This window comes from Marmota marmota, unplaced genomic scaffold, assembly GCF_001458135.2.
Source record: "Marmota marmota marmota unplaced genomic scaffold, marMar, whole genome shotgun sequence".
Lineage (NCBI taxonomy): Eukaryota > Metazoa > Chordata > Mammalia > Rodentia > Sciuridae > Marmota > Marmota marmota.
In genome coordinates, this window is record NW_025999853.1 from 27,879,158 (window position 1) to 27,894,587 (window position 15,430).

The following is a 15,430-nucleotide window of genomic DNA, read 5'->3' on the forward strand; positions in this document are numbered from 1 at the left end:
AGAGGATAGGAAAGGTAGCAGAACACGACAGTCACTAGTATGGCAATATGTAAATCAATGGATGTGTAATTGATGTGATTCTGCAATCTGTATATGGGCTAAAAATGGGAGTTCATAACCCACTTGAAGCAAAGTGTGAAAGATGATATATCAAGAACTATGTAATGTTTTGAACAACCAACAATAAAAAAAAAGAAAGAAAAAAGAAAAGAAAGGGAAAAGGTTGACATTTCCAGGAAGATGTTAATAATTCTACATGTACATGAAGTTTTCTCAAAAGTTGAAGTCCAAGTGCCAGAGTCATAAAGAAGATGCCACCCAAACAGTGCAAACTGGGGAGTCTATAATAAGCCTTCTCTGATGAATCAAACTAAAATTTAGTTCTTTCCAATTTCAATATAACTTCTATCTATTATGTGATTTAAAGGGATAAGCTTGTATTAAACAGCTTCATGTATATTAAAAAAAACAAACAAACAAACCACAGAACACAAGTATTTTCAAAGAGGGGACAGAGATGTGCAAAGCTGATCAGACAGGTCCAGCTTCTAACAAAGAAAGGAGCCTGTGTTTGCTTTATTTAGAAATTACAGAAAGTTCTTCACTAAAATAGGTTAGAGGTAGGGGCAGGTAGGCTACTCAGTTCCTAAAGGTTATGCCCATCACTGGTGCTGCACCGGACCTTCTAGCAAAACTGAGGGAAGTTCATATGCATTGGGCAATCTATCCAGGGGGACTGCCATGGGAAATTTCCAATGCCAGATCTACCCCTTCCTTGGATGCAATGCTGAAAAAGGTTTTCACGCATTTCAGGGATGGCTTTCCACAGTCACCATCAAAATCCCCTTTAAAACAATAAAATGGAGCTGAAAGAGAGATAAAAACCATAACTTCTGTTTTCATTGATTTTTAATACTCACTTTTTTTTAAGAAAAATGAGTATGAATATTTTAGTCAGGTATCATTTTGCCATTCATTAATCTAACCTTTAGATCTATAATTTGGTCTAAAGCCTCCCAAAATATTAAGATTATACAGTTTTCAAATTTCTGATTATTTATATGATATAGAAAAAAAAGAACTACACAGTTTCATATTCTCCAGACAGTTTATGAGAGGTTGGAAGGTAAAACATATGAAAGGTTATGTTTAAAAGGAGATTCTTCATTATGTATGTTAGTTTGTGAATAAAATAAGATGAAAAGGCATTTCTGTTTCTTGTTTGTGGTCATGTGTTCCAAGTAATGATAATTACAATACAAAGGAGAAAGAAACCCTTTTCAGCTTCTGAAAACACATAAGTCTTATTTAAAAAGTCAAATCGTTATATTCTAAGTAAGCAAAATTACACTCAGCATTTTAAAAATGATTCTGAAATACCATGCATGAGGTAAGAATACATATTCAACACCAGTGCTTGCCCTGATTCACAAGCTTGCTACATTGAGTCTTTTCAATCTGTCACTGCTTTTTTATACGTGCCTATACTCTATCTACCTTGTAAGTAAAAGCATTATGTGATCTAACATATTCTCAGAAAAGCCGTATATTCTGCCAATATACTCTTCTGGAGGTTTTTATAGGATCAATCATAATCCTTAAAATCTTCTGGAGAATTTAAACAACATCCAGGTGGGAATCACACTCTAAGCTCCAAATAAAGACATGAAAATGAATTCTATCTCAGAAGTGAGGAAAAAAAGACAATGAGCAGGTGGGATTTTTTTCTTTTTTGAGCACTTAGAATGTTTATGGTATTTAAAGATTTTCATTTCTACAAGTCAAAATAAAGGGTGAGTATTAGTCACAGAGTAGTCACAGAGAGTCCTTTAAGTATTCCAGCTTAATGAGCTGCTTTTGAAGAAAAACCGCAAAAATGTCATAAATGGGAACATTAAATAAGACAAAAAACATGTCAATATGAAGTGTTGTGTGCAGTTTGAGTTAGAGCAACTTGAAAAACACAATTGGAAAAGTAGACATTAAGTGGGAAGAGGCAGGAAAACTGAGATGTGTGGTTAGATTATGAGCTTTAGAGTTTCATTCTAAGAATGTGTGTGTGTGTATGTGTGTGTGTGTGTGTGTGTAAATGTATCTATAAAAATCTGGAAGGCAAATCTTAAAATACTGTAGCAATAAAAGTTTGTAGTACATGACAAAACTTCATACTTTCCAAGTTCAACCCCTCTATTATTCTATAATAAAGGCTTCTATAAATATATACATATAAGCATACACAAATGGATATTTATTTGCATATATAAATATAGGTGTGGGCTGGGGTTGTGGCTTAGCAGTAGAGTGTTCGCCTTCCTCATGCGAGACCCTGGGTTCGATCCTCAGCACCACATACAAAAATAAACAAGTGAAATAAAGGTGTTGTGTCCAACTACAACTAAAACTAAATATTTTTAAAAAATATATACATGTATGTATTCATGTGTATGTATATATGTCTATACTTATGAATACATGTTTATATGTTTATATATATGAACGTGCATGTGTGTATGTGTTGGAGTATTATGTGTATTTCTATTCAGCCTGACAAGTTGAAAAGAAAAATAAAGGAAACGGGAAGTAGAAAAAGAAATCCATTACCAAATGATGGTTGGAGTTAGAGAATTAAGAAAAAAAAATGGAATGGCTCTGATGTGCTTAAAAATTTCTACACAACAAGGCTGGGACTGTAGCTCGGTGGCAGAGCTCTTGCCTAGCATGCGTAGGACACTGGGTTTGATCCTCAGCACCACATAAAAATAAACAAATAAAATAAAGGCATTCTGTCCATCTACAACTACAAAATTAAAAAAAAAAAATTCCACACATCATCAATCATCTTATTCTGATAGTGGCGTTATTCATAGCATTTCCTCTTTGTAGAATGAGTCTCCCTGCTCCTTCTCTGAACCTGATTAGTTCCCATTTTTTCACACAAATATACAAAGACACTGCAAAATACTACCTCTCTTGGGAAGCTGTTATCCCACCCGACTGTGCTGCACTTCTCTCTGCCCTGTGCCACAGTTCCCAAGGCCAGCATACCTCATCAGAGCAACACAGTGCTGTGCCTCTTACCCCATTCAGCACTGTGAGGATAATGCCTTTGCATCTTCAGTACTATCTGGCACACAACAGTCGTTTAGTACATTTATTGACTGAATGAATGAATGAATATGGGAGTGAATAAACAAGTGTGAATGATAAAATTCTTTAAAACATACTTTTCTTTATTCAGGAAAAATATCCTTTGAAACTAGTAGAACCCAGTGAATTATCTAAGAGGAAATGGAATGTTTCCATTTGGGGTATTTCATCAAATATAAAATCTCTTGCTGCAGGCTTTTGGATGATTCTGAAACTATCTCCCTGGAAGATGCTGTAGCAGCTGTATAATTTTTTATTGATCTGAAGAACTATGAGATAAGGAGGGAAGATGTAGCAAGTTCAGCATTTTAACTGTAAGAATTGTACCACAGATTTTTTTTAAATCCACTGCTTTTATTTTACTCCTTCTCACTTGTTCCCCCCAGGGTGGGGAATATGAATAAGTCCGCTAACAAATAGGAATAAAAGTTACATAAGTTATGTAAATGTACAAAAGTACAAAAAGCCTTATCTATCACCTTCCTGTCGTGCCTCCTTTTGAATCCTATCCTTCTGGTTGCTTTCCCATGTTTTCCTTTGGCAATGAACTTTTTGTTGTTGTTATCACTGTCCCTCCACGATATCAAGCTGGAAGAAGATAAATATGACCATCACTAAATCTCCCACTTCCAAAAGAAGAGCCATCCAGATGAGGGATTTTTTATTTTATTGTTCAGTGCTTTGAATGATGTTGAATATAGACTCCAAAACCAAATAGAATAGAAGTCCACAACAAAACCAAAATGCATGCAAAGTAGCTCAGCTGTGGGTGCTGGAATATTTGCTGCAGCTAACAGATTAACCTGTCATACAGCCTCCTGACAACTCCAGAGTTGGCAGACGCAGAAATGCAAATATGAACTGAATATATATGCAAATTCCAACCAAAGAACAGACTATCTTATGTGTGCCTTATATGCCTATGAGAAATAAGGATTTTTAAGCAGAATATTTTTATGCAGTTTGGGTTAATTAGTCAGCTTTCCATCACTGTGACAAAACACCTGAGAAAAGTAACCTGAAGTAATAAAGGGGTTTTTCTGGCTCAGAGACTTCAGTTCACAGTAGTCAGTTGCATTGCATTTATCCTGTAGTAAGGCAAAGTATCATAATGAAAAGGGCATGGTAGAACAGAGCTGCTCATCTCTTGGCATCTGGGAAGTATGGAAGAAAGAAGGGGTCCAGGGCCAAAATATACTCTTCAAAGTCACACTCCCAGTGACCCACCTCTTTCAACAAGACCCCATCTCCTAAAGTTTCCAGCCCTTCCTAACATTACTACCAGTTTAGAGATGATTCTGAAATTACCTCTATAGAACCACAAGCCGGGGACAAAGCCCAAAACACATGAGCCTTTGGAGGACGTTCCAGATGCAAACTGTAACAGGCTCACAATATTATTATTTCTTAGGACGATCAAAGATGAAAAGAAACTATGATGTCATGAAATTTATATCTAAATGCATATCCCTACAGGTGTGTTCATCTTTCCTGTACTTCTACTCTAGAGATCCCAACATTAATATTTCAGATACTAATAATCTTGATTGAAATGAGAATAGTATGAATAAAGAGGAGTCTGAAGAGTAAACAAGTAAGCAATTATTAAATATATCCTAAGGATCTACCAGCGACAAATTTTAAGGTTAGTGTCATAGTGTAATCAAAGTGTGAAATACATTCTAAGACGTATAACAATATGTGTAAAGTGGATTAAAATAAGTGACATAAAGGTCTGTTGGCAATATATAATATCAAAGCAATTGCAATTCTAAGGTTCACTGCAGGAAAGAAAAGCATGTCTCAGGAACACTGGGAAATAATGACCTTATTTTGCTATTCTGAATGTTACACTTTGCAAAACCCACTCATTTCCGTAAGTTAAATACCAGCCCATTACAGCGATGTCCCATGAATGTTTATCTCAAGCTTCAGATGTACAGCCTCAGACTCTCACGTTCAATACTGACTGGGCATCTCCATATTAATGTCCCCAAAACACATCATACTCAATACATTCAAAACCTCCTGGTTTCCCCACCCCAAACCATTCTACTCTGTTTCTACTTCAGTAAATATTCAAAACCACCCTTCTCTCAGTTTCAAAGTCTTGAACTTCCCTCTCTCATTTTTAATCTCAAACAAAATCTGATTCTTCCCTAAAGTGTACTGTCATAAGTAAATTCCTAAACAGTCTGAAACAATAATCCCCATTGCCTCCACTGTGTGCAGTCTCCTACCTTTTCAACAAATGAATCACAGTCTGTCTTGCATTACCTATGTGCGTGCATATCTGCACCCTACTAGATTCAAGGGACTGTGTTTTACTCATGGTCTATCTGTTCCAGCACAGAATGAGCACTTAATACATGTACATTGAATTGAGCCAAATTCAATATATATAAAGAAATCTCAAAGCAATTAAAGCCTTCTCCAACTTATAAAAATAAACAGTCTTCAGGATGGTCTGTTAGGAGGAAAAGGATAGAGGGAGATAAAAACACATGAAAGGACCTTCATTTAATCACTGAAGGAATCCTGAAACGAACTTGACTCAGAAAACCTGGGGTGGCCAGGATCCTTCCTTATTGGAAACCAACACTCTTCCACACGTAATGCTCTCTATACCACTTTTATCTTTTTTCTTTTACCCTGGCCGAGTCAGCTTTGAATACTGACAAGCTCTTCTTATACAGATTCTAATCCAGGTCACAGTGAATCTCAGAGTGATTTATTAAACTCTTGAGGTGGCACAAAGGTTTTTGTGTGAGGTGGGGGCTTTTTTTCTTTTTTCTTTTTTCCAAGATTCCTTCAAGCTTTTAAGAAGCTATAGTGTTGTTATTGTTGTTGTTGTTTTCTCTGTTCTTTGTTGTTGTTGTTATTTTTAAAGTCTGATAAGTTGTACTATATTCTCAGGTTCAGGAATTTCCGTTCATGTTGATACATTTATATTACTTTATATTAGATTAAAACTTTGCTGTACCCCTTTTATTTTATAGCCAAATGTTCAGATGGAACTCCATCCTGATAGTAAAATGCAAAAAGTAGAGGGGGAAAATTGTGTTCAATCATTTGGTCTGCTCAAGCAAACAAAACTGCAATATGGAGAAATATTTACTTTACAAATGACTAGAGTCGTAAAGAATATCACACAATTTTGATCCTAAATGATAATTATCTTCATATGCATAATATACACATACACATGTATGCATTTGACAAAAAAAAATTGTTAAGCACTATGTAATAAAACATGGTCTCTATCCTCACAGAGAATATATTCCTTTACCAAATGTTTTCCTTTTCACAAGCAAGGTTTGTGTGGAATATCTTAAATTTCCTTCTTAAAATGTAATCTAATAGATTAGACTAGTTTAATATAATTAGGAGATTATGTTTTCAGAACTCTAAAGTTACAGAGATGTGATGATAATAGAGACCTCTATCCTCTGAGATGAGAATGATTGCCAAGGTCTCTTTCCCCACTAAATTCTATGATTTGGTAAATATTGAAACCTCTAAGGAGGATACATCAGAAAGATAATAGCAGAAGCCTTTATGAAGTTGTATAAATAAACAGTATTACTTGAAGATACAAGGCGAGTAGTATTGGTTGATAGCTGACACATTCATAAATATTGATATTTTTAACTTTACTTTGTGAAAGCAAGTTTCATTGTAAACAGATATTGAAACATCAAGTGTCTTCCATATTGTAAATCAAATATTTCAATACTCTAGATAAACTGCCTCTTATTAAACTGTCCAGGCCAATTCTTTAAAAAATCACATTTATAACAAAGAACTGAATTCTAGATCGAAAATAAATTCCATAATATAAAATCTCTCAATATAAATAAATAAAACATATTTCATTTAAACATATATTTCCTCTGGGTTTGATCCCCAGCACCACAAAAATAAATACACACAAACATACATAAGATATATTTTACAAAGTTTTACAAATACCCATTGATAGTCAATTAAATACATGTTAATTTTAGTAAATTACGAAGTCCATTGTGTATTGCTGACATTTGAGAAGATTTGGAAGAAATAAGGATAAAGCATTTGACATTAAATACAATGAATGCTTTTGTATATTTAGAGTTAAGCACAAAATTTATTTAAGATATTAAGTAATGATGTCTAAACATCAAAGCAGAGTCTAGGACATTTTTTTTTAAAGAGAGAGTGAGAGAGAGAGAGAGAGAGAGAGAGAGAGAATTTTTTTAATATTTATTTTTTAGTTATCGGCGGACACAACATCTTTGTTTATATGTGGTGCTGAGGATCGAACCCGGGCCTCACGCATGCCAGGCGAGCGCGCTACCGCTTGAGCCACATCCCCAGCCCCTAGGACATTTTTTATAGATATTCACAGTACAAAGGAAAACTGCTGCTATAGATAGTTATCCCTAAGAGAGCGAATACCTTAGGTAACCCAGTTGTTCCAGATGTGTAAAGTATATACAGTGGGTGTTCTGAAAGGACAGGAACACAGTCATGTGATTGGGCTTTCGCCATTTCTTCCTCCCAGTCAAGATCACGACCTGATACCAAAGGAACTGTCTCCTACACAGCAAAATATAAAAATAGACATTATGAAAAGAATATTAAATCAAAGGAATAGAAAGTAGCTAAATCTATAGGAGTGTGAGCATCTGACTGAAACTCTACTGGCATATAGCACCACACACTTAATTTATGAATAGAAAATCTCAAGGTTCTTGGTGAAGATTAATGTTTATTAAAAAAATCCCAGTGGTTTAATGTTTGCTTCAAATGAACTGACACAATGAATATATTTTATTCAAATCTAGGGATACCCTTAAGAAACTGAATCAAAGGCAGTTAATTTTCATCAACACTCAGAGCTTAATTAACTCAGAGGTTCATGTTTCCAAAGATGTATCTACATTAACAGCTTATAAACTAAGTTCTTATTTTTTGAATCCTATTTCTTTTACTTTGGAAGTTCTGTCTTCACAATGAAATGTCAAATAACCCATTAAAAGTTCTCTTTATACAAGGGAATTTAAGAGGAATATTGTGGCCACCTTTCCAAATGAGAGCATGTCAGATGATCTTCTGGAGTGGTGAAGAATTCTACTTTTTCAAGAACAAAAATTAATTATTAAAATTAATGAGTGTATGTGACATATCTAAAAGACTATCCAAGTTTTCCTTATCCTAGGTCATTAACTGATGTAGAAATCAATCTCTTTCTTTCCTTCCTTCCTTCTTTCCTTCTTTCCTTCATTCTTTTGTTCTAGGAAACAAGACTCTTTGTTGTAAACTTTGTGATAATAGATTCAAGGGTTAAACAGATACACCTTTAAATGAAGAGATTGTCTTTAAAAATAGCAGCCATGAAATGGCCAGATAGATAAAGAGCAAGGAAATAGTTTATGGAAGAGTTACTGTAATGAAGAGCTATCCAAGTAGAGTTAAGACCCATTAGGTAACTTGTTATTTTCTAAAACACTAACTTGAATTCAAGATCACATATCAGGTGAAGTTTGTAATTGATAAGCATGATAGCACAGGCACAACCAAGCTATACATCCCTTGGTAAATCTAGAGGGATTCACCAACTAGAGATGTATACAATCATTCGCTTCATCAAGGTGATTACTAAGTTAAGCCAAAAGACTCTGAGAGACTTAGAATAGAAAGACAAGACACTTCTATTTTTCAGGCTTCTTCATACATTAATCAGGGCTATAAAATGTGGTTATATGTTAAAGTAGGTACATTTACAAATTAATGTGTCTATATAATATTACAAATATAATCCCTATATGAATAAACCCATGTAGAAATAATCTGAATTGATCCTTCATGAAGGTGATATTTCAGTCCCACTTGGCTTCTCTGGGCCCACTCTAATTGGCACTAGCTGGTGCCATTTAGAAAAACAAAAATAGCTAACTATGAGCAAATCATGTTTTCATTTCTTTTCATGCATCACATAAAAACAACTAATTTCAAATTATCAAACCTTTGACATCATAATTACACATCTATAAAAATCATCACACTGACAAAATGAAAAATGTGAATTGAGTGATCACAGAAATAATTATAGATACATAATTTTTATAGGCCACTATTGAAATGAGGGCTCAAACGGATGGTTGTTCTAAAGACTAAGAAAAAAAAAAGGTGTGAGTAAAAGAGACATGACAAAATGAAGAGAGAGAAAAATCAATATTTAGCTTTTACATATATGCATTTACTTTTACAGACATGACTTTCCTAGTTGTTATAATTCCTAAAAGGTGGTACTGGAGGAGCATCAGGGGTGTCTGATGTGATATTCCTTTGATTCTGTCATGCTTGCCTGAGGTTCAGGAGTAGTGCCAAGTTTTTTACCTCCCTGGCAAAAAATGTAATCCTGGTTAATGAGCTACACCGCCCAGGCTCATAATCTGTTCCTCTCTAAACTCAAAGCAAAGCTAATCCACTGGGTTTAATTACTGCCTGAACCGTAGGTCTCGTATACAGGACAAGAGACCTTCAAAGCCCTCGTCCATGTCACAGTGGAGGAAAGAGTCTAGAGAAAAAGGGAGAGGGAGAGAGAGAGAGAGAGAGAAGAAAGATAGTTATCAGGGAGGAGTAAACAGAGAGCACATCTCTATTTAAGAGGGAAAAAAAGAGACTTGTATTTAAGAAAAAAAAATCTTGAGTAGAGAACATTGATATGCACAAAGATACATTTATAGAGTAAAATAAATAGCATATATCTTGTTGGTCCAAAGTCATTAAAACCAGAGTTCAAATTTTGCTATACCACTTACTAGCTGGACTTTAACTGCTTCAGTTTCCTAAAATGGGGCCAGTAATACGATCTAGTTTGTTGATTTATAAGAATTAAATAAGAAAAAGCATTTGAAAGTTGCTAGCATTGAGTCCTGCCCATCATAAGGTCTTCACCCTCTGTGAATTCATACTCTATGTGTGGGAACAGTACCCTACATCACATAAACACACTTTTGTGTGTGTTTCTGTCATTCCTTGAACATCCCTTTACCCAAGCTTTCTTAATTGCTCACTTTGAATTTCTTAATTTAAATGGCAACAAAGCCTTTTTTAAAGATATGCTTGTGGTCCTCTGAAAGAAATTTAAATTTTTCTTCAAGACAGTAAGAACATTAAAATCATTGAGTGCAGCAGTTCATGAACCACAGACTACTAAAACTTTACCCATGAATTTAATGTACTAATGGGAATTGCTAGGTGATAATCAAAATGACATAGTTCTAACACTCTTTGTTCTCATATCGTGTCATTTAAGTACTTTCTGTAGATAACCTCTCAAGAGCTCCATAAAATTGTACATGATTCTTTGCACCCTTGTAATTTCTCCTCTGCAAAAATGTTTTAATCTGTTAAGAACCCAATTTGGTATTTCTGGCCTAAATGCTTGTCTTAATTTAAAAAAAATATTTTGCATACAAATTAATCACACCTCTCCAATAGGCAGCACCGTGGAGGGATGAAGCACAGGGTCATGAAGCCAGTGTCCAAATCATGACTCTTGCACTTACTAATCAAGCAAGGTACTTGTCTCTAGATCCACTGATTCTCCTTTAAAATAGGAATTGCAGTATCATCTAACTGATAGTTATTGGAAATATTTTTTAATTTATCTACTAAAAGAATATCTTAAAAATCAAATGATAGGCAATTAGTGTCCATTAGTATATACGTTATAAAATTTAAAGCAAGAAATGATGCCACACTAGCACTATACATAGAACCTAATCCATGAATATTACAAGTATTTATCTGTTTCAACTTTTTTATTTTAACCTACTTTTCACACACAAAAAAAGTAAGTACTTTTTTATATCTTTTCTCCCTAGAAATAGCAACCACATTCAGGAGATATATATATATATAAATATATAGATATATAGAGATATATAGATATATAGATATATATCAGGACATATATATATATATATATATATATATATATATAGTTTTTGGATGAAGTGTCTCTTTCAAAATGGTCAAAACTAGAACCATCCTTAACACAGTAACAAAACAAGAATCAAGTGAAATATTCAAATTACCATATTCGGACGATTATAAATGAGAACTTTGTCTGGTGTGTGTTGACCTATTCTTAGCGCTTCTTCTAGAAGAGGTATGTACTCTACCTTCCTTCCAGGTTCAATGCCAAATGATGCTGTAACAACCACCTTGGGCTAAAATTAAAAAGAACTGGAATAAGAATTAAGAAAGCTTTAACAATCCCAATTAAAGTAATCACAATATTTCAGGTGCAGACTGGCAGTTTTAACATTTCTAAGGAAATGTTTGAATGATTCTGTTCTCTGTTGAATAAATGACCTGAAAACCAATACACTCTTTTTAAAAATGTTATAGACCTAATCCTTTTCACATAAATCTCACTTACCTGTTGAAAATTACACACTTGGTGATACTTTGGACTCATAAAAACAAGCTGTACAAAATATCTTCTAAAGAATTCATTAAGCCAGGTGGATGTGCTAAGATCCACTGAAATGTACACCTTAGGGGCCCTCAGTTGTGTGTGTGTGTGTGTGTGCACGCACACTCATGGACACACACACACACACACACACACATAATATCATAAGAGCTGGTTTTGAGGGAGGCTTCAGCATTTCCTACCTGGAAAGCACCAACCCAATTGTAATCAGAAAGCACTTCTAAGGCTTTCTATATGAATCTCTTCTACATGCCTAGAGACCACAGGAGGACAGGATCTGGTTCTCCCATAATCTTTTTACCATTTTTATTCTCATTCTAAAGACAAATTCGTGTTCACAAAACATTACATTTGTAATTTTATATTATTTTTCACAAAAGAATTCCCAAGTAATTTAAATATCAAGCTCCACAAAGTTTGGACATGCCCCTATTAATACGATACCCTCCAAATTCTCCTTTACCTGACAATTTGCTAGTCACTTTTATTTTTTTAAATTCATTAATTTATTTATTCTAATTTGTTATACATGAAAGCATAATGCATTTCAATTCACAGTACACAAATAGAGCACAATGTTTCATTTCTCTGCCTGTACACAAAATATCACACTATTTGTGTCTTCATACATGTACCTAGTGTAATAACATACATTTCATTCCACCATCTTTCCTATCCCCATTCCGCCTCCCTTCCTCTTTGTGCTATCCAAAGTTCCTTCACTCCTCCTATGCTCCCCCAACCCCCATTATTGATCAGCATCCACTTATGAGAGAAAACATTTGGCCTTTGTTTTTTGGAGGATTGGCTTATTTCACTTACTATGATATTCTCCATTCCTATCCATTGACCTGCAAATGTCATGATTTTATTCTCTTTTAATGCTAATATTCCATTTTATATATATCAGTTTCTTTATCCATTCCTCTATTGAAGGGCATCTAGGAGGTATGCAGGTATAGCCAAAGTGTCCCTGGTAGGGACTGTAGTTAGGGTTAATCTCCCTTCTTTGTTACATGCTGGGCATGCCTCAAACATCTGTCTATAATGAACGATTCTTTAATCTCCAATACTGCTCAGTAAGTAGTTCAAGGCCAAGTCTGGATGTCATTTATCTTCTGTGCCTGTATAGGTCTATCATTCCACAAACTCTCAACAAAAATTGTAGGACTAAATGAAAATTTTCATTAATTTGCAGAAACAAACATTTTTATTCTTTTAAATGTATTGCTTCTTAACCAAAAAATCCAAACCAAAGGAGATATATAATAAATGATTCAAGAAACAGCTAATCATTTCATGGTATTACATTTACTCTTGAATTATGATTTCTGGTTATAATATATTTAATCTATGGAAAGTTTATACTGTGCTAAATATATACATATATAGTACTCTTTGCTTCTTGAATATCATTTAGTATTCATGGAACTAAGGCTCAGTGCAGTTACAAAGCTTGCCCCAGGTTACAAGGGGTAGAGACAGAAATGGGGCCAGTTCTTTGTGATTGAATAACCTTTCTCTTTCCTCTATAGCAAAATGATTTTTAAAAGAAAAGCAAAGGAAGAAAGAAAAGAAAAGAACTCTTATTTCCTTTCATTGTATTTTTAAAGGTAGATATTTGAATATAATTCGCACTTTAATATCTATAATACTTACAAAAATAGTTCTAGTTAAAATTCCATAAAATTAGGATTCTGAAAAAATTAAAATCTGCTACATATCAAGTTAAGAACATATATAGAATGTATCAGAACTTGAATAATTTAATAAAGTCAAAATTAGACTACTCTGTAAAAATAATCCCTTTTGCATTTTATTGACAACTTTTATTAGAGGTTTTATTGGGTCTAGACTGACATTTTAGAATATATCCTTTTCATCTTTGTCTGTTAAAATTTAAAAAAAAATTCTTTAGCCAATTTGTTTGAAAATCAGGACATAAAAATCACAGATTTCAAATATTTGTTTTGTCTAGAAATTTCATAAGCATATCTCTATCTCCATCATCTCTCCTTAAATTTGACCTAATAGTCTTACCCATAAGAGTATGCACGTATTGCCTCTACTTCTTAACAATATTGTACATCTGTTTGTGATGAATAAAAACTCCTCCTGCAGTACAGCATTGGGTAGGTCCTTATTTATGTACATATTTATATATGTGCACATATCTATATATATTTTATATATTTCAATTTCTTCATATCTTATTAGGATGTTTCTTAGAAGAAAATAACATATCCAATATCTTTGTCTAAATGGTGTTTAGCTTTTCTGTAGCTAATAACCTAGAGCCTATAGCTTCCTAAGAGCCCTTACCAACTTCCCATGAACTTACAGGTCAGTGACAGATTGATAAACCCCTCTAGGTTTCTTTCATAAGCAATAACTTAAGGGGGCAATAATAATAATAATAATAATAAAAAGAACTCAGGTACTTAGTCCACAAAACAACTTTCTACTTCTAATACCTTACCTTTTAGCAGATGAATTAAACTATACAAAGCCTCACTCTAGGCTTAGCACTCAGAGGACCTAGAATGCAAGCTACTTCCCTAAAAATACCTTGTCTTCGTGTCTGAAACTCTAAAAGCCAGCCATCTCTTAACTCCTACAAGGACTTTCCTTCCTCAGTCTTACAACTGACATGTTCTGATTTTTTAAAAATTTCCCATTTCTTCAAAAGCAGAACATGTACCAGAGTGTCTCACTAAGGCCTCCAGCCTCACTCCTCATTCCTGTGATACTGCAAAGCTTGTCTCCTCTTTAACATTGCTTAAAACATGACACTCGCCTGCTCATTAACTTCCACTGGTTTATTTACAGGTCAGACAAAACCAGCCTTGGCAAGCTCACTTCTCTCTTTTCTCTGTCATGCCAATCTACTTGTTTCCTCCCAAATGACTTTTGATCTTTCCTGCCAGTAATGCTCGATTCATACTCTTTCCCTGGCTTTTGGATCCTACTACATCATTCTCTTCCACCTGAATCTCAGCCAAGACCTAACTCAGATCTCACTTTTTTTTTTTTTCCACAGAGCCCTCTTCAGCTACCAAAACCAAAAGAAATGTCCCTTCCTCAAAATTAGGGGGTCTGCAAACTATTTCTGTCAAGCTTTATCAGAACACAGATATGCCCATTGATGTACTGCCTGAGGCTGCTTTTGTGCTACAGCAGCAGAGCTGGGTGCCTGCAACAGAGAACAGGTACTACGCAGTGCCTAAAATACTCACTCTCTGGTCACTTACAGGGAAATGTTCACTGACCATTCTAAACTCATAGAATAATAATAATATTTAAATGAATGCTACATCTTAGACACTGTGCTGTTTTAAATACAATATCTTAAGAATATTTTACAAATTATGAAAATTTTTCTCTTAGCATCCCATTCAAACGTGACCCTAGCCCTCTCTGTCCTTAATCATTGGGTTATCACTCCATTCCTAGAAGTATATGGATTTTTAAAAATAATTATGTGCCCACATATTTGATAACTATTATTTTTTATACTTTTCCAAGGTCAGTACCAAGCACATGAAGGGAGCCCAATAAATAAATGTTGAATAAATAAATTAATAATTATTTTTCTTATATGTCTTATATACCGTAGTATATGACAAGATAACTTGAAAGGCATATACCTTATTTTATATTTTACATTTCTTAAAGCACAAAGCACACAGAACTGGCTCAAAAAAGAATGTAAAATTAACAGATAAATGTCAAATAAAAATATTTTCTTTTCTTTTTTTCTTTTCTTTCTTTCTTTTTTTTTTTTTTTTTTGG

The 15,430-nt window shown here is 34.1% G+C and overlaps 1 protein-coding gene across 3 annotated transcripts in view; it reads right to left on the bottom strand.

The window, feature by feature from the left end:
* Positions 1-15,430, bottom strand: part of Acss3 (acyl-CoA synthetase short chain family member 3) — a 162,590-nt gene that overhangs the window by 97,214 nt on the left and 49,946 nt on the right. For all 3 annotated transcript variants that reach the window (XM_048804582.1, XM_015482962.2, XM_048804586.1), the window contains exons 4-5: positions 11,235-11,369; positions 7,585-7,725 (exon numbers count right to left, since the gene is read on the bottom strand). In XM_048804582.1, the coding sequence (XP_048660539.1) occupies positions 7,585-7,725; positions 11,235-11,369 (276 nt within the window). The remainder of the gene's footprint in view (positions 1-7,584; positions 7,726-11,234; positions 11,370-15,430) is intronic.